Raw genomic sequence first — 18161 nt, forward strand, 5'->3', positions numbered from 1 at the left:
AAACAGTGATCCACAGGAAGCTACGTATGGTGGGAGGTAGGACCCCCTTGGCTTATGCTGGTGGTCTCCCTTAACTCAGGTCTTACCTACAAAATCAAAATGATGGTGTAGTGCACCAGTATTGGTACAGGACTACTTCAAAATGAGGGGAAAGAGATTATATGTTTAAATTTGACCTCCTGTTTTAAAATGTCCCTGAATTTAGACAGGTAGTACATCAAGGAGAATAGCTCTCACCTAGGTCTCTATCATGTTCTGCTAGCTTTCTGACCAAACTCTCCACTCACAGTCCTCCACTTACCATTGGAAGCTGCACTGTATCAAGAAGGTTTATGGTCACAGGTTAAAATAGTCACATTTCAAATAGGACCACTTTACGGTAAGTGATGATCATCAGCTACAATTGTATCATAGTTGTTTTTTGCTATTTTATAAAGTGGTCTTTCATGATTTAGCATTACTGCGGTCATTGCTTTAAGGCAGTGGTGGCGAACCTTTTCGAGACCGAGTGTCCAAACTGAAACCCAAAACCCACTTATTTATCGCAAAGTGCCAACACGGCAATTTAATCTGAATACTGAGATTTACGTTTAGAAAAAAACGGTTGGCTCTGAGGCATGTGTTACTCGGAAGTAAGCTTGCTGGTAGTCGGTGGGTTTGCTTTGAAGCAACCGTGCAACTCTTCCAACGAGTGAATCACGACCCTAGGAGGGTTTGCTCAGAAGCAAGCCTCATTGCCAGCAACCGAGCTTACTCCCAGGTAAAGGATCGCACTTTAGTTCTTCGCATGAAAATCAGTGGGGTTTAACAGCTCTTAACAGGGTTACCTACACTGCTTCCCCAAAACTAGGTCTTAGGTTTAATGCTAATAATCAAGCCCAGTGGCCCAGGCCAGCCTAGATGTGTGTGTGTGGGGGCGGGGGGGGGGGACAGTCTGTTTGCGTGTGCCCACAGAGAGGAATCTGAGTGCCACCTCTGGCACCCATGCCATAGGTTCACCACCACTGCTTTAAGGGTTATATTCTAGTTGTGAGCAACCAAACTGAAGGATGTCACAGGCTTCAACAGAACAAGCAGTTACTGGCGAGGACCCACAGTTTGGACAGACATTGAAACAAACTCCACAACCCAACCATAACAAAAAAAATTTATGATCAATCTTCTCAACCACCTAAGTGGAAAAAGAAATAGAAGTGCCACAACCATAGTTTCAGGTTACCTTTTCCTGTCCTAGCATGAATGTTTTAAACTTTACTCTTTGTGTGTGTGTGTGTGTGTGTGTGTGTGTGTGTGTGTGTGTGTGTGTGTGTGTGTGTGTGTGTGTGTGTGTGTGTGTGTGTGTGTGTGTGTGTGTGTGTGTGTAAATATAACCCATTAGGCATATCCATTTGCAAACCAAAGCAAAAAATGCTCTAGTACCTCTAATAATTTTGTTCTTTCTTTAACTGTGTTTTTTTCCGCAGCAAGTGCCTTTTTTGAGTTGCAGCAACAGCCCCTTTCAAAATATGTACCATATATACTCGCATATAAGTCAAAATTTTCAGCACATTTTTTGTGCTGAAAAGCCCTCCTTATATGCAAGTGAGATGTATTTTAAAAAATTTTTTAGGGTTTTTATTTTGTCGGCCACCAGGGGGCGCAGTTTTTAGGCTAGCAGCACCAACATTTCAGGTATTTTTCAGGAGACTCTCCTGATGATACCACCCAAGTTTGGTGAAGTTTGGTTCAGGGGGTCCAAAGTTATGGACCCCCAAAGGGAGTGCCCCATCCCCCATTGTTTCCAATGGGAGCTAATAGTAGATGGGGCTACCCTTTTGAGGGTCCATAACTTTGGACCCCCTGAACCAAATTCCACCAAACCTGGGTGGTATAATCAGGAGGGTTTCCTAAAGATACTCTGAAATGTTGGTCCTGCTAACATAAACATTCCTCCCCTGACCAAAAATCCAGTTTTGAAGGATTTTAACTCTTGTGTTTTAGCTTGGTTGCTGATTGAGTTAAGGTTTTTGTACTTTTAAAGGTATTGTTGAGACCATATTGTTCTTGTTGATCCTCTTTTCCACTTACAGAGCTAGTTTACTGTTTTTCTTTGAAATAAATATTCAAAAACATTTAACATACTGATGCCTCAATTAATGTAATTTTATTGGTATCCATTTTTATTTTTGAAATTTACCAGTAGCTGCTGCATTTCCCACCCTCGACTTATACGCGAGTCAATAAGTTTTCCCAGTTTTTGGTGGTAAAATTAGGTGCCTCGACTTATATGCGGGTCGACTTATACACGAGTATATACGGGTATTTGCATTACCTGCTTGCTAATGGCAGCCTCAAGTTCTGGATAGGCTGCTTTGTCAAGCTGCATGCTGGGGAACAAGTCTTCAATTAGACTCAAGAATAAGGGCTCGTCTTCATCAATCTAGCAACAACAACGAAAACCAAAATGAAACACTTGTTTTCTGTAATTCTATAATGCTTATTTGCAACAGTATTCCTGGTCATGCTGCATTGTTGAAATTTAGCACCACTTTAGACTTTAGAGAAGAGCCTCAACTCACTGAAACACACACATTTTCCACAGCAGTGCTGGCAAAGGCAGAGCCCAGCTTCCCTTCCTAGGAGCCTGGAGAGGTAAGAATACTGATAGGAAAGAGAAGAGGACGAAACAAGAAACACGCAGCCAAGGCATCCAGAGAAAGGAACACGGTGATGTGTCAAGACCCCCTTGACCAGACCATGAAGACACTTGTGGAGCACAAAGGTTTCTTTATTGCAGGCAGAAGACAGGTCAAGAACAGTTGCAAGACAGCTCTGCCAATTTAGCAGAGCTGTCACTCATATAAGCAGTTTCTCCTTCCCCCTCCCATCCAGCCAAAGAAGCAGAGAAGCAGTTATGAGAATGTGGCCTTCAAGAGGCCAGGGCCAGGGCATAGCTGGATAATGTACCTGGTTGTTGGCAGGCTGTGAGCTAGCAAAAGCAGGAATTCACACAGAGCGAAACAACCCCGCCCACCAAAAGCAGGCCTGACACGATGGATTGCACAGAAGTGAGAGGATTTGGAAGTGCTAATGAAGCTTGTGACAAAGAAGTTCTGTTACACTGATAATGCTTGAAAAATGTTTAAGAGGATAATGCAGGTAAGGTTGATCTAGGTCAGCTACAGGGCTCTTTGACGTAGCCGCCTGAGTACTAATCCCCTATATAGCACCCACCCCATGTTTCAGAAAAGTGGGCAAGGGCCTTGCCCTGCAGGGCTTGTTATTGACAGGTGGTTCCCACCTTGAAACAGTCACCATCAGAGGAATGGGTGAGCTGCCTGACCCCCTGAGGTGCAGGCATCATGCCAGGTAAATGTGACTCTTTTGGTCAATGATAACTGCAAACTGCAAATGCAGCTCCCTTCAAGCCACAAAGTAAATACCACTCATCTAAAGCTACAATGGTGAGAACTGCAGGTACAACACTCTGAGGATGATGGAGACCCTGAGAAGCTGGGCCAGATGTCCCCCCCACCCCAGCAACTAAGAGATGAGATAAATCTTTTCCTGGGGCCCCACAGCAGACCCATTACCTACGTACTGTTGAGAAGAGATTCTATAACTTCCATCAGCAAAAAGACACCAACATGTGCATACAGATGAGACATTCATAGGTAAAAACTAATTTTCAGGACTGGTTAGGATAGAACAATTGGCCGTGCTGGCAGGGGCTGATGGGAATTGTGGTCCATAACATCTGGAGTGCCAAAGGTTCGCCACCACGGGGATAGAAGGTATAACTGGGTAGGAAGTCAAAAGTAGGAGGAACAAGGTGGCATTCAGACAGCCAAGAGGGATGGAGATGAGAACACACTGAAGGTGCCAACTGAAGGGGTTCTAGCGAAGACAAGCCTAAGAGTCTCAGACATAACTCCAGATGATCAACAGAACATGGATACAACAGATAAAGAAGGGAATCAACAAAGACCGCTCCCACATTTCAAGCAAATAAAATAATTAGCAAGGATGCACCACAAAATTCATTTGGGAAGCAGAAGTTCAGTCAAAGGAAACTGCCTAGAAGAAACTGACATTTTCATTCTAATCATTTCTGCAAGGCTTACCAGCTTAGAAAGATTCATGTCTCTCAAGACACGCATTACAATAGTGGATTCCGTATCCTCCGGGTTTGATCTTTTGGCTGCTCCCAAGGTCCGTAACACAGATAATATATTTCTGAGCCCGAAATCATAGTGCACCTAACAAGAGAGTCAAAGATTTTTAGGCAGGACAATACAAGAATGCACATTTTATGTCAAGAATAGCAAAAAGTAATCCTGGTGTTTTCATAACTCCCATCTTGAAGGATATGGGTGTAGGAAAAGGATGTATTTCTAATACTATGTGATTCAGAAGAGCAGGCCAGGAAATTGACTCAAGATTACCATTTACAACAAGTTTTTTTTGTTGCATCTGGTTCTGCCTTTATAAAAGAACAGGCAGTAAAAATAATTGATCCTCTACCTAAACTGACCAGTACTGACACTGAAACCCCCAACAGGAGTTTGCCCCAAGATCAGAAGGACAGAGGGGAAAAGCTGTGCATGTTCCTTAAGCAACTGTGGTTCTGTCACAAGAGCTTTGATTCTTTGGAAACAGGGGCTTGGAGTTTTCCTGGAATCACAACTGATCTCCAGCCGACAGAGACCATTTCCCCAGGAAGAAACAGTTTTTTCAGAGGACAAACCCAAACACTACTTTCTCCAGACCCCAATCCCCAAATCTCCAGGAGTTCTCCAAAACCAGAGTAGGCAACCCTGTCTAGAAAAGTTGTTGTCCATCTCTAGATTAAGACTGAATGCTAAGAAGCTGGCAGACAGATCAGGCTCCACAATCTCACTGAATGGAAGCCTGAACTCACTCGCTTATCACACGGGGTCTTCCTCTTACTCTGCTGCCTTCAAATTTCCTGAGCATTATTGTCTTTTCATAAATACACGTATATAAATAAAGTTACCATTCCTGAAGTGCTAATTTTCTGCATATGATGAGCATGTTTGCCAGTCCTGATCTTTCCAGAGCTGCCTCCTAGTCAAGTCTTCCCCCTTCAAGGTTTTTGTTCAGTTCCAGTACAGATCTGCCGTGCTCCAGTGACAGCTCCAGTGTTACAGAACATCCTCCCCCAGGAAGTGCACAGAGACCCCTCTTGTCTGCTTTCCAAAAGAAATGCAAGGCTGGTCTTGTTAGGTGGCCATTTTGTTGTTAATTTCACTAAGTGGGAGTTATTATTGTGAGCAAAAGTTGTATTGCTATATTTTTCTTGTCTTTGTATTATTTGAATCTATCTCTTGTTGAGTTTTCCTCTTTTCCAATTGCCTTCAACTTTTCCTGGCATTAGTGTCTTTTTCGGTGAGTCTTGTATTCCCATGATGTGACCAAAGTAAGATAGTCTGAGTTTGGTCATTCTAGTTTCCAGGGAGCATTTTGGCTTAATTTGATCTAAAACTTTCTTCTAGATCAGGGATCTGCAACCTTCAGCTCTCCAGATGTTCATGGACTACAAATCCCATCAGCCCCTGTCAGCCTGGTCAATTGGCCATGCTGGCAGGGGCTGATGGGAATGGTAGTCCATGAACATTTGGAGAGCTGCAGGTTGCAGACCCCTGCTCTAGATCTAGAATTTTCTTCCTATCATCTTTCTTCACTGTCCAACTTTTACCTCTATACATAACAATGAGGAATACCACCCTATGAATTGCTTAACTTTGCCTATAAACAGCTCCACTACCAGCTCAAGAATCAATCAAGCACCCTGTTCCTTACACATCAAAATAACCAAGAAAGAGACCACATGTTAAATAGTACTGCTATGTTAAATAGCACGTGTTAAATAGTACTGCCAATAGTACCAGCCTCATTTGCGATGCTGATGGCAGCTTTTAGGAAGACTTCTGGTTCTTCAACTGATTGACAAACAGTTAATGCTAAGCAAAGCTGCACCTTTCTGAGGCAGCAGAAGTCAAGCTGGCCGAGAGGGATGTCGTTCTGCTGAGAAATGCATTGTGAATCTCTTCATCAAACACAACTGAGCCACCCTTACCTGCTTGGACAGCTGCTCTTCACAGAGCTTGTACAAAGTGAAAAATTTCCTTGCAAGCACAATATTCTCAATGAAGCCGCAGCTGGCCAATTTGACACGGATGATGATTTGCCGATCTGGAACCATCATTGCCACTGAGCGGAAGTTGATCTTCAAGTTTTCAGGCAGCTCTTGGCGGCCAGCATACCCGGGGTTCTGATGGGAGAGAATGATCAGTTGGGCTCTCATTCATATGGGTCTCATCATTGGCAAGCTTATTTAGCACTGTATACAAAGGGCCAAGGGAGGTCCTATTCCAGACTCAAAAAGCACATCATCTGCAACAAAGAGCTTTATTTCCTCTAATACACTGTGCCTGGTCTAACATTACAGTGCCTCAAGCATTACGCCACAAACCTACTTGAGGACACTGACTGGCAATCAGTTCAAGTTAAATGCCCTGCCCTGAACCAGGTATCCATCAGTCCTTCACTGTACTGAAATTTAAGAACATAAGAACATAAGAACAAGCCTGCTGGATCAGACCAGAGTCCATCTAGTCCAGCTCTCTGCTACTCGCAGTGGCCCACCAGGTGCCTTTGGGAGCTCACGTGCAGGATGTGAAAGCAATGGCCTTCTGCGGCTGTTGCTCCCGAGCACCTGGACTGTTAAGGCATTTGCAATCTCAGATCAAGGAGGATCAAGATTGGTAGCCATAAATCGACTTCTCCTCCATCAATCTGTCCAAGCCCCTTTTAAAGCTATCCAGGTGAGTGGCCATCACCACCTCCTGTGGCAGCATATTCCAAACACCAATCACACGTTGCGTGAAGAAGTGTTTCCTTTTATTAGTCCTAATTCTTCCTCCCAGCATTTTCAATGAATGCCCCCTGGTTCTACCCCTAAGATCTTATTGGTCTGCAATATGCTACCGAACCCTGACTGTTTAACATCCAGCCATTCCATTTGAAGACATCCACAGACAAGGGATGGGTTTCTATGTGGGGGACTCTCTAGGTAAGCAGGAGAACACTCCTTCATAAATTAACTAAATCAGAAACTGGTTTGAATCTCAAATTGTGCATATCCTCAGAAAAACTCTTCAACTGCATTTGAAGACCAGGTAGAAAAAACACAACAATGGAGCAGATGCAATAGTTTTCTCTCTCCTTCCATAAAATGAGAATAGTGCCATGCTTCATATGCTTTGGTTTCCATTACAATTTACCTTTTCTTTCTGTTAACAGCCTATTTTTATTTTTATTTATTTAGTTTAAAAATTTCGGTCACAGCAGCGAACGTGCTCAGCCAACACTATTCTTTCTAGAGATTTCTGGAAGCTGGTAAAACAGTGAGCTTCTCATTTAAACCAACAAAGAATATTGATTCATCTGGAAAACTCTGTTTTTCTCAAGCACAACGTTTAATCAGGAGTCTTCCCCTTGATTTAGCAATGCCTTTTTCCATCCAGAAGTGTCAGAACTTCTCTGTAACGATGTGTTCTAATGAGCTGGATAAACTGAATAGACTGGATGCTCATCATGACTTAGTAGATTCCAATCTAATTTGTTCCTTTTGGTAAATTACCTTCTTCGGATCAGTTAAAGATGCTGATCAAGTTTAAAATATTATACTCTAATTTCAAGTCTGACAAGAACTGATATCAAATGAAGTGAACAACCATTGTCTTCCTTTGCATGGAGAGCCAAAATGGTGTAGTAGTTAAGGAGTCAGACTAGGATCTAGGAAACCCAGGCTTGAATCCCCTCCTTGAGCCAGCGTGGTGTAGTGGTTAAGAGCAGGTGGACTCTAATCTGGAGAACTGGGTTTGATTCCCCACTCCTCCACATGAGCAGCAGAGCCTCATCTAATGAACTGGATTTATTTCCCTGTTCCCCCACATGAAGCCTGCTGGGTGACCTTGGGCTAGTCACAGTTCTTCAGAACTCTCTCAGCCCCACCTACCTCACAAGGTGTCTGTTGTGGGGTGAGGAAGGGAAAGGAGCTTGTAAGCCACCTTGTCTTTCCTTACAGGAGAGAAGGGTGGGGTATAAATTCACACTCTTCTTCTTCAGCTTTAGACTTCCTTGATGATCTCCCAACCAAGTAGTAACCAAACTGCATCCAAGATGGGATGAGATTGGCCATCCTAGGCCATCGAGGTCAGAGCAATTAAAACATACAGAAAGGCATGCACATATAACAACACAACCAGGAAATAGGGCTACTAAAACTTACTGGGGTACACCAAACGAAACAAAACTCTTCATCCACTGGCAGAAGCCACTGATCAAGGGAGACAGATGAATCTTCCTATGGAGGGAGTCTCCAAGTTTTGGTGCCACAACTGGAAAGGATCTTTCTCGGGTGTCAGGACTGATCCTGTCAGTGCCAAATGGCAGGTCGGGCAGTGGGAGGTGGTGTACCATCCTCTGATGTGGGCCGAAAGCCCGGCATCTTCCCCTCGGAGCCCCAGGGTATCCCGGACACAGATCTTATCAAAGGAAGGTGTGAACTGTTCCCAGGCTCGCAATGCTTTGTAATGAATGCTTTGTAGTTTGTAGAGGAGAGTAGAAGCCATTTGGCTCGATGGGAGGGGACAATGGGATACAGATAAGGGGTTGGCGCAGGAATCGCCAGATTCTTCTTTTACGATGTTGCCTACACTCTGAATTAAAGGCTTTAGAATAAACCTACAGTTTCTGTGATTTCCAGATCCAAGGTTTGACAACAGGTTGCTTTCTCACTCATCTAGCCTCAGATAGTGGGGGAAGCCAAAGCAGGGCCTCGAAGAGAATCAGACTACATGGGTAGGTTTATATGGGAGAAAGAAATTCTTCAAGTATGTTGGCTTCAAGTTATATAGAATACTATATGCTTTTAACTTCTTTTACTGTACTAGCGGGCCCGGCCACGCGTTGCTGTGGCTGAATCTGGTGAAGTGGAAAAGAAAGAAAAGGGGAAGCGAACGGTTCGAACATGTGTCATTGCACAGTGTTTGCAAGGGATGGGAGGGGCAAGGGGCCCCTTGCTCCCCTCCCTCTCTCCCGTTCCCTTGCATGGCAACCCGGCCGGACCCTCCCTCACCTTCCCCTTCCTCTACTAGGGTGGGTGGGCCATGTGCAGATGGCCCGCCCCATCCCTTTCACTCCAGATGGCAGTGGTTTTCAAGGAAGGCATGGTTGTTTCCCTTGTATCAGAGGGTATTGCTTTGACGGCCAGCAGATGGCGCTGTTGCGGAACAGAACTGTGGTTCCAACTGTCACAGGTGTGGCATGTATACAATAACTGGCACAGTTGTGACATGTACACAACAGGAGATGTGGAAACAGTATGGAAACCTGGCCACACGCGAATGTGACGTTGTGTGAAAATTTCAAAGCAATCGGTCCAGTAGTTTGGGAGATTCCCTGTCAGCAGAAAAACGCACTGATAGATTTTTATATATACTAGCAGGGCCCAGCCACGCGTTGCTGTGGCTTAATATGGTGAAATGGAAAAGGAACAGTAGCAGCAAATCAATTGCAGAGGCCAGCAGTACGTGCTCATGCAAACACGCAGCCTGATACTGTGCGATGTCATTGATGTGTGTGCCCGCATTCCTTGGGGGGGAATGGAAAGGCACCCCTCCCACACATCTAGGCTGGCTGGTCATGATCCTTTACCTGGGAGTAAGTTTGGTTGGTGGCAATGGGTGTCGCTTCTGAGGAAACCTTCTGAGGGGCGGATACAGCCATTCAAAGTATGTCACAGTTGCTGTACCAAGCTTACTCCTGAGTAATGCGTGCCTGGTTTTCTTAACTGTAATCGCAGTATTCAGGGAATCTAGGGTGCCTGGCCCCTCCCTCCCGTCCCTTGCATGTCGCCCCTCACTCTCTTCCCTCCCTCACTTCTGTTCCCTTGCATGCCACCCCTCCTTCCCTTCCCTTTCCTTCCGCTAGGGTGGGTGGGTCATATCAAGATGCTGGGCCCCCTGCCTCTCCTCCCTTGCATGCCACCCCTCACTGTCTCCCCTCTCTCACTTCTCTTCCCTTGCATGGCTCCCACTCCATCCCTTTCCTCTCCCTCCCTCTCTTCCCTTGCATGCCACCCCTCCCTGTCCCTCCCTTCCCTCTCCCTCGTGTGTATGTGTGTGTATGTGTTTCACTTCCACTCGAGTTTCTGCCTAAGTACTGTTTTCTCTGCTCATATTTGGCCATCTGAGTGAACATTCTAAGCAGCACAAACATTCTAAAAGTGACAGTTACACACAGGCAGCTGCATGTCCTTCACCAGGGAGCGCCAGGAAAAAGGTGTTTTACCTGGGCCAGGTATGAAATTTCAGGTATGTGAACATCTAAAAACACTCTCGCCTGGCTGACTATAGTGGCTGGGAATTTTCAGAAGAATTGGCCCAGCAGTTACTGAGGTATACTGTCATCAACAAAAACACTGTTAGCTTTTTATATATATAGATAGATTTAAGATGAATACCTTAAAGTGAATTGGAAGCCAGTGCAGATGAAACAAGACTTGACTTGATCATCCATTTAGACTTTGATTTGGTTTTGTTTCGTTGCTGCTGTGTTTCTCTTGGTTTACGATTTAACAGCCTGATATAATAATGCTATTTGGTTGTTTTTAATCAGCTTCCTGGCTGTTTTTATCTCTGTGTGTTTCAAAGATCTCCTAAACTGCTTCAAGAAAAAGGATAGGGCTGCTTGCCTAGAGAGTTTATCTTCCAGGCAATATTCAACCCTGGCACACACATTTCAGCCACACAGGTAGCAAAGGGAGCAGAGTGGCAAATATTGCTTATTGATGTCATCAAAGTGCTTACCATTGTCAAAAAGAGCCCAAATTCAGGATTCAATTCCACATTATCACCATCAGTAAAAATGAAGTTCTTCTTACGCTCCTTCTTACAGGTCAGGACAATTGCAATCTGCTGCGCCGCAACAGATAACACTGGTAAATCAATGCGATTAAACTCATCAAAGCAGCCCCAGGATCCAGACTGTGCAAGACCTGAAGCATGAAACAAAGTCAGAGCTTACATTCTAGGAGGTAACACAAAGAGGCTCTGTTTACATGAGGACATGTCCTGACACCCCAATGGCAGCACTCCCAGGCATCTCAAAAATAACTCGGAGCAAGTCAGCTTTGGGACTCAGGGCAGATGCTTAATGCCTGCCTCTGTCACATTCGCATGCTGGTGAGTGCATGTACAATCTTGCATTTTGTCTGTTTGGAAGACATGTTCTCTTTACAAATGAAACTTGTGACCAGCATCTGGATAAATTTGGGGTTTTAAATTGAAAGTTAAGCTTTATATGAGTTGAACATCATATCAGAATTACTCAATACATGTATAAAGAAAAATCAAGTGAACATGGATTGTACATTCATTCATTGCAACTTGTGAACAGAGCTAGTATGACATTGTGATAGAGTAGTTACAATATTGGTTTTAATGGCTGCAACTTGCCTCCTCGTGGAAATATCTGAAAAATTAATGTAGAAATGCTTTCAATAAATGAACAAAGGAAGGAGACCAAAGTTCGAATCTTTACTGAGTCTTGAAACTCTTTGAAAGACAGTGGCAGGTAAACCGAATATATAAATAAATAAGGTACAGAACACTAGCGTACACAGGAGTCAATTGGAATAGTATTCCAATTCAACCAGTAGGAGCTACTTACTGGAAGTCAAGATGTAGCTGGAAGAAGATGTTAGAAATCACGTTTGGAGGGTTAAAGGATAGGAAAGAAGGCCTAATTTAACAGGAAGTTAAATTAAAAATCTCTGGACATCTTGGATTAAGTTTCCTGTCTGGCTGAGGTCAAAAGAACAACAGAGGCGTAGCAAGGGGGGAAAGCGCCCGGTGCACCAGTGCGTCCTCCGCCCTGTCCTGACCCAGAACGCACCTGCCCCACCCCAGAATGCCCCTCCCACACCCCCACAGGGGTGTGTGCCCCTGCCCCCTTGGAGCTACGCCTCTGAAGAACAACATTGTATTTACCTGTAACTGTTGTTTATAGGGTGGTCTTCTGTGCAGGTACCCATGGTAGCAAATTTGTCAGCTTCAGCAAATCCTTCTAGAACTCTCTGAGTGCTCCCTGCTCCTCCCTCCTGCATTAGGTGGGAAAATCTCCCGCCCAATCAGGGATTCCAAAAGGAGCAAGAGATACTCCTGGATTTGCCCCTCCCCACACAAAGGAGGAAACTGGCATGGCCATCGTTTTTCACCATCACATTTTGAACATTTCTCAAAGAGTGCCTCTTTTCACTCCATCAACAGAAAACAAACCAAATAGTTTACCTCAGAAAATACTGAAAACTCACACACAAGCTGACTATATGTCCTCAAACCACAGCAGCTGACAGAGAACTGGGGGGAGTGCCCCCTCCTCCCTTGCTCCTGAGCAGGAGATTTTCCAGCGGGATGCAGGAGGGAGGGGGAGGGAACACTCAGCGAGTTCTAGAAGAATCTGGAAGGCTGACAAATCTTCTACCATGGCTGGGATTGCACAGAAGGCCATGTAGGAGCTACATTTTATATGTAGCCCATAATGACCTTGGCTACTGGTGGCAGGAAACCAGCTCTGAGTTCCCTGTGGAAATTCAGTCCTTAAGTGCTGGAGCAGTCCAGTATGGGCTGGCCTTATGGCATAGGGCAGTGATGGCAAACTTTTTAGAGACCAAGTGCCCAAACTGCAACCGAAAACTCACTTATTTATTGCAAAGGGCCAACACGGCAATTTAACCTGAATACTGAGGTTTTAGTTTAGAAAAACAACTCATGCATTAATATCTTTTGTCTTAAAAGAAAAACACAATAACAGAGCTTTCAAATGATACAAACAACTTTTTATTGAAAGGTAAAAGTTTGCACTTGGCATGCTTTTGAAGCAGCCAATACAAATCTATCCCTATACCAAAAATAGCTAACATTATTAGTTAACACTAAATAAATGGATATTCCCTGAATCAACAACCTACGGCAGTGATTCTCAACTGGAGTTCCTTTTGAATTTGCTGACCACCAGTGCAAGGGGACAATGTTCCACTAACCACCAGCTTTTGGCCTGCTCTGAAAATGGCATCTGATTGCATTTCCTACCTTTGGTTCACCTCCTCTGTACAAGTGTTGTGTGATGTTCTTACAGATAAGCCACCAGCAGGAAACAAGTCAGGGCCAGATGCACATGCAGGGCTGGTACCCCAAAGGCCACGCTGTGGCCCAAGCACTCAGCTCCCCTGCAGCTATGCCATGCTGTGATATATGCTCCCCTCCAACCCCATCACAGGAACCACCTTTGCCACAGACTTAACAGACTACCGTCTGCGCCACACCCTAACGCCGTATGTGAGCTGCCCGCCTTACCCCAGCCAGGGGAGGGAGAAAATGCTCCCATTGGGCTGCTGGACAGAGGGGTGGGTGATGTGAGAAATGTCCTTAGGTGCACGTGGAGAGGGGAAGGGGAGCAGCCTGGCCCCATGGCTCTCTGGTGAACTCTGTGCTGGGGAGACGGTGGACGTGCCCACAGAGAGGGCTCTAGGTGTCCCCTTTGGCAGACATGCCGTAGGTTCGCCACCATTGGCATAGGGATAGAATGAGCTCTGATCTACCCCTGCCCTCACAGTCCCTGTGGTGATCACATTACATGTAGCATCTAGTTTGAGCCTGAGCTGTTCCAGGAAGCCAGCAGGGTTCACTAGGTTGTTAACATCAGCTGAGGGGGAATGAAACACCATCAAAAATTTAAACTATAAACCATACTCTGCAGAATCACCTTTTGTTTGTCATGGGCGTTAACAGTGTCTGCATCGGTTATATTTAATAAGGTTATTAGGATTAATAGGAATCTTGAAGTGATTCAGTCAAAAATCACTGAAAAAACCAATCTATTATCAACTTCTGCAATCATACTGAAATTTTGGTTCATGAAGAATGTTGGTCAGGCAACATGAAGAACATGATTCAAGAAAAAAATCTATCAACTTCAATTCTTGATACATGGTCAGCTACATTTTTGAAAATGTTACTCCTTGAAAGCATTCATTTACTACTTAATTGTTCTGTCTTATTGCTTGGGAAGCAGAAAAGCACACCTTGACCATGTTACCAAAAAAACCCAACCCCCAAAATAGACCCATTTAACCAGGGTGTATCAAAATTTATTTACAGTACATTCAAGCAGGAACCTGCAAGGACATGTGCAGCTCATCTCTCCCTCCCATTGTTTCCACTTTCCCTTTCTTGAAAGCCCCCATGGCCTCTGCTCCCCACTCACCAGACAGCTGACCTTTACCTTCTCTCCACCTTCACTTGTCTGCCCTACCCTGCCCTGGCACCTTCTACCCAGGAAAACTCTATCCCACCTGCATGGTGCTGGTTGCGAGGGCAGTTGCAAAGCCTTGAGAAGGGCACATATCTTCCTGTTTCAGCTTCCTCACACTATTTCTTCCTTCTCACTACCTGAAAGCCCTCATATCCTCATCCTTCCCTGATGTCTTCTCTCTTTCCTACCCACCCTTCAACCGTTTACCTGCTCCTTCACATTCAGCTATATTGATTTATTTGCTTACTTCATTTATAGCACTTTTCTCCCCCATGGGGACTCAAAGCACCTTCCTCCATTCTCCTCCCCTCCATTTTATCCTGAGAACAGGGGTGGACAAAAAGCCCTGGGAAAGGGCCACTCTCCTGGCCTGGCCCTGCCTCCAACAGTGGGAGACAGAGAAGAAAAGACTAACCCTGTTGAACCCTGCTCCTCCCTTCCAAAGTGGGAGGTGGAAGGAAGGAGGAAAAGGCCGTCAGGAGGCTTTTCACGCATGCGCGGAAGAAGATAAGTTGCGGCCTTGGATTCTCCTAGCAAATAACTTGAAAAATAAGCATAGAATGTGAAAATAACTATGTTGAAACGACTTTAACATTAAAAAAAGAAACACTCTGGACAGTTGTGAAGACAAGATAATAAGCAGTGAGTGCATTTAAACTCATTAAAAAGGCTAAAGTAAGAAAGCTGGCATGTCTCCAAAAGAAGTTCCAGCTTCAAAACAAGACATGATCGATTTCATGTCACAAGTAAAAGAATCTTTTAATGATTTCTCCAAGACTGTGCAAGAGAACTTAAAAGCAATGGGCAAAGGTATTAAGGATGTCTCAGAGAAACTATATGAGAGCACTGCGAAAATAAAAAAAACTGAACAACAAGTGGAGGGAAACTCCAAGGAGATTACCCAGTTAAAAATGAAAGTGGCGGAAATGGCAGACAGACAACGTAGAATATATTTACATTTAGTCAGAATGCCAAAGCTGGATACTGAATCAGATATGGTTAATGAGCTAATTAAATTGTGAAATTCTATTAACATTAACATTAATTCTATTAACATTCTATTAACATTCTATTAACATCTGGCAATGCCAGATTGGATTGAAAGGGCATGCACAGAGTATTTGCGAGAGAGAACAGACCTACAGACATCATGATAAGTTGTGAGAAAGTGAAAGAAGCTCTTTTTGGGAAATTAAAAGCTCTTGAACCATTGTTGTTTAAAGAGAAGATAATTATTGCAAGAAATGATTTGTCGCCAGAATCGTTGGAGATTAAAAGGTATCTTCTACCATATGCAAATGTTTTATATAAAGCAGGAAAAAGATTCACCTGGGTTTTACCAATGGGAATCCTGCACTTCTCTGATGGAGTAAAGCATATTGCTAGAACAACAGATCAAGCTAAAAAGCTCCTAACGACAGTGGGAGTCTCCATGTCACATCAAGAAAATCAAGACGAGCAAAGCATGTCAGAAGAAGAAGAAACTCAAATGGAAGGAGAAGCATCTCAAAAGCCCAAACAGTCCAAGAGGCAGCACAAGAGAACATATACTTTCCAGAAAAAGGCTTCTTCTAAGTTAACAATTTTTTCAACGTATAGACATTAATAATTCACCCTTAAAACAAATAGCTTTTAACATAACATTAAAAATAATTAATACATTAACAGTGTTTTGTAGAGTTTAGAAATGTTTTAACAACATTCATCTGTAACAGCTATTATTTTGTCTAGGTATCGAGCTACTGGCTCGAAGCCCGGAAATACCACAGTAAATTGATAAGAGGTGGATGGGCCAAGAAGGGAAAGTGTTTTAACACAAAAGGAGAGAAAAATGTGTTCTATGCTGGAATTGTTAAGAGAAAAAAGTAAGGAAAATAATGTCGGGGGATGGGGTGGTGTGGAAAGCCAAAACAATTCCAAGATATGGGGGGGGGGGAGAGGAATCCACTCTTCAAATGATTGGAGAAGGGGTGGAATAAATAGGGGGGAAATAAACATAAAGACAGCAGGACTGGGGGAAAGGGAAAAGAATGAAGCTACATGGCAGGAAATTACATAAAATTGTATCTGTAAATATAAATGGTTTAAACTCAGACTCCAAGGCCCTTTCTGCACATGCGTGAAGCCGAGTCTCCACCGGCATAATTTATGCCGGCAGAGGCTCGGGGGCCATTCGCACACTAGCGTGCGAGCGGCCGGCACTTCCCCCTCAGCCGGAGAGGCGGATCCATACAGAACCACCTCCGGTCGCCCCCATCCACACACCGTCCCATCCAGTGTCGCTCTGGAGGACTGCAGAGGTCAGAGAGCAGCGTGGGCGGGTCCCTCTGCTCCAGAGGGACACTGCACAAGATGGTGAGTGGAGCCAATGGGGAAAACAGTGTCTTCCCGGCGGTGCGGTTCGTACCGCGCCAGTGGGAACATGCTGTTTTTTTAAAACCTCACTCATTGAGCGAGGTTTTCAGGGACAGCTTCACACCGCCCGGGGAAAGCCAGGACGGTGCTGCTGTGAAACAGCAACACGTCCTGTGCGAACGGTCTCCCAGGGACGGCATTTTTGCCATCCCTGGGACGCTGTATATGGCCCGTGTGGAAAGGGCCCTAGAGATACAAATTAGCCAGATTTATAAGGAAAGAACACATGGATATATGCCTTCATCCATTACATCCATTAAAATGGACAGACATCCATTAAAATGCTTGATATTAAACCTCTGATAAAAGTACAAGGCTGGAAGATCATAGGAGAATCCAGGGCACATACAAAAAAACACGGGGTTGCAGTATTGGTGAAAGATGATTTAAATATTTCGCTAGAGGATCTGTTAACAGATCAGAATGGTAGATAGTAAAGGACAGAATCAATGATGTTCAAGTAACAGTGATGAATGTGTATGCCCTCAACAGGAGACAGAAGAGTTTTATACAAAAACAGTTTAGAAGGATTCAGAAAGAATGTCAGGGAGAAACATTGATGATTGGTGATTATAATATGGATTTAAGAAATGATGAGGGGTTAAAGAAATGGAATGTTGTAAACAGGTATGAAGAGCTTAATATACCCCAACAACCATCCTATTTCTCGAATAGACATAAAAAATACATATATAGATTATATATTAACAAAAAATGGGATGCTTTAAAGAGTATTGAAATACAAACACAGAGTCAATTTCAGACCATGCTCCAATGGTTGCTAAGTTCAGATTAGAAAGTGAGGTGAAACAATTTAGATGGAGATACAATAATATAATAATGAAGAATGAAAAAGAAAAAAGGGGATTGAAGATAAAATACAATTTAAAAACATAAAGGCACAGTAACAGGAGAGACTCTTTGGGATGCAATGAAAGCAGTGGTAAGGGAATATTGTATGGATATCCAAGCAAGATGGAAAAGAGTTATGAATAGAGAAAGGAATGCATTAGTGGAAAAATTAAAGTGAGTAGAGATGAACTTCAGGCTAGATACACTATAAAAGATAAAAATGAATTAAATAGTTTAAAAGCACAGCAAGATGATCTAGATAGGACAGAGATGTGGAAAAAGGAGATATGGGTTAAAATCAATTTCGAAGAACAAACATAAATTCAATGAAACATTAAGCCAATTACTTAAAGAAAAGAAAGGAAAAACAAAGGGTACAAGCACTTAGAGATTATAATAATAAAAGAATAACAGATAATAAAAGGGATTAGGCAGAAATTTGAAGAATTTTATCAAAGACTTTTTAAACAAGTACAGAATGGGAATGTAGACGAAAAACAGAACAAAGTCCT

The 18161-nt window shown here is 43.7% G+C and overlaps 1 protein-coding gene across 1 annotated transcript in view; it reads right to left on the reverse strand.

The window, feature by feature from the left end:
* The window catches only part of DNAH5 (dynein axonemal heavy chain 5), a 227512-nt gene that overhangs the window by 119835 nt on the left and 89516 nt on the right, over window positions 1–18161 (reverse strand). Inside the window, exons 37-40 of the mRNA XM_048507883.1 lie at window positions 10878–11065; window positions 6080–6274; window positions 4104–4238; window positions 2312–2419 (exon numbers count right to left, since the gene is read on the reverse strand). Coding sequence (XP_048363840.1) covers window positions 2312–2419; window positions 4104–4238; window positions 6080–6274; window positions 10878–11065 — 626 coding nt within the window. The remainder of the gene's footprint in view (window positions 1–2311; window positions 2420–4103; window positions 4239–6079; window positions 6275–10877; window positions 11066–18161) is intronic.

This window comes from Sphaerodactylus townsendi, linkage group LG09 (genome assembly GCF_021028975.2).
Source record: "Sphaerodactylus townsendi isolate TG3544 linkage group LG09, MPM_Stown_v2.3, whole genome shotgun sequence".
Lineage (NCBI taxonomy): Eukaryota > Metazoa > Chordata > Lepidosauria > Squamata > Sphaerodactylidae > Sphaerodactylus > Sphaerodactylus townsendi.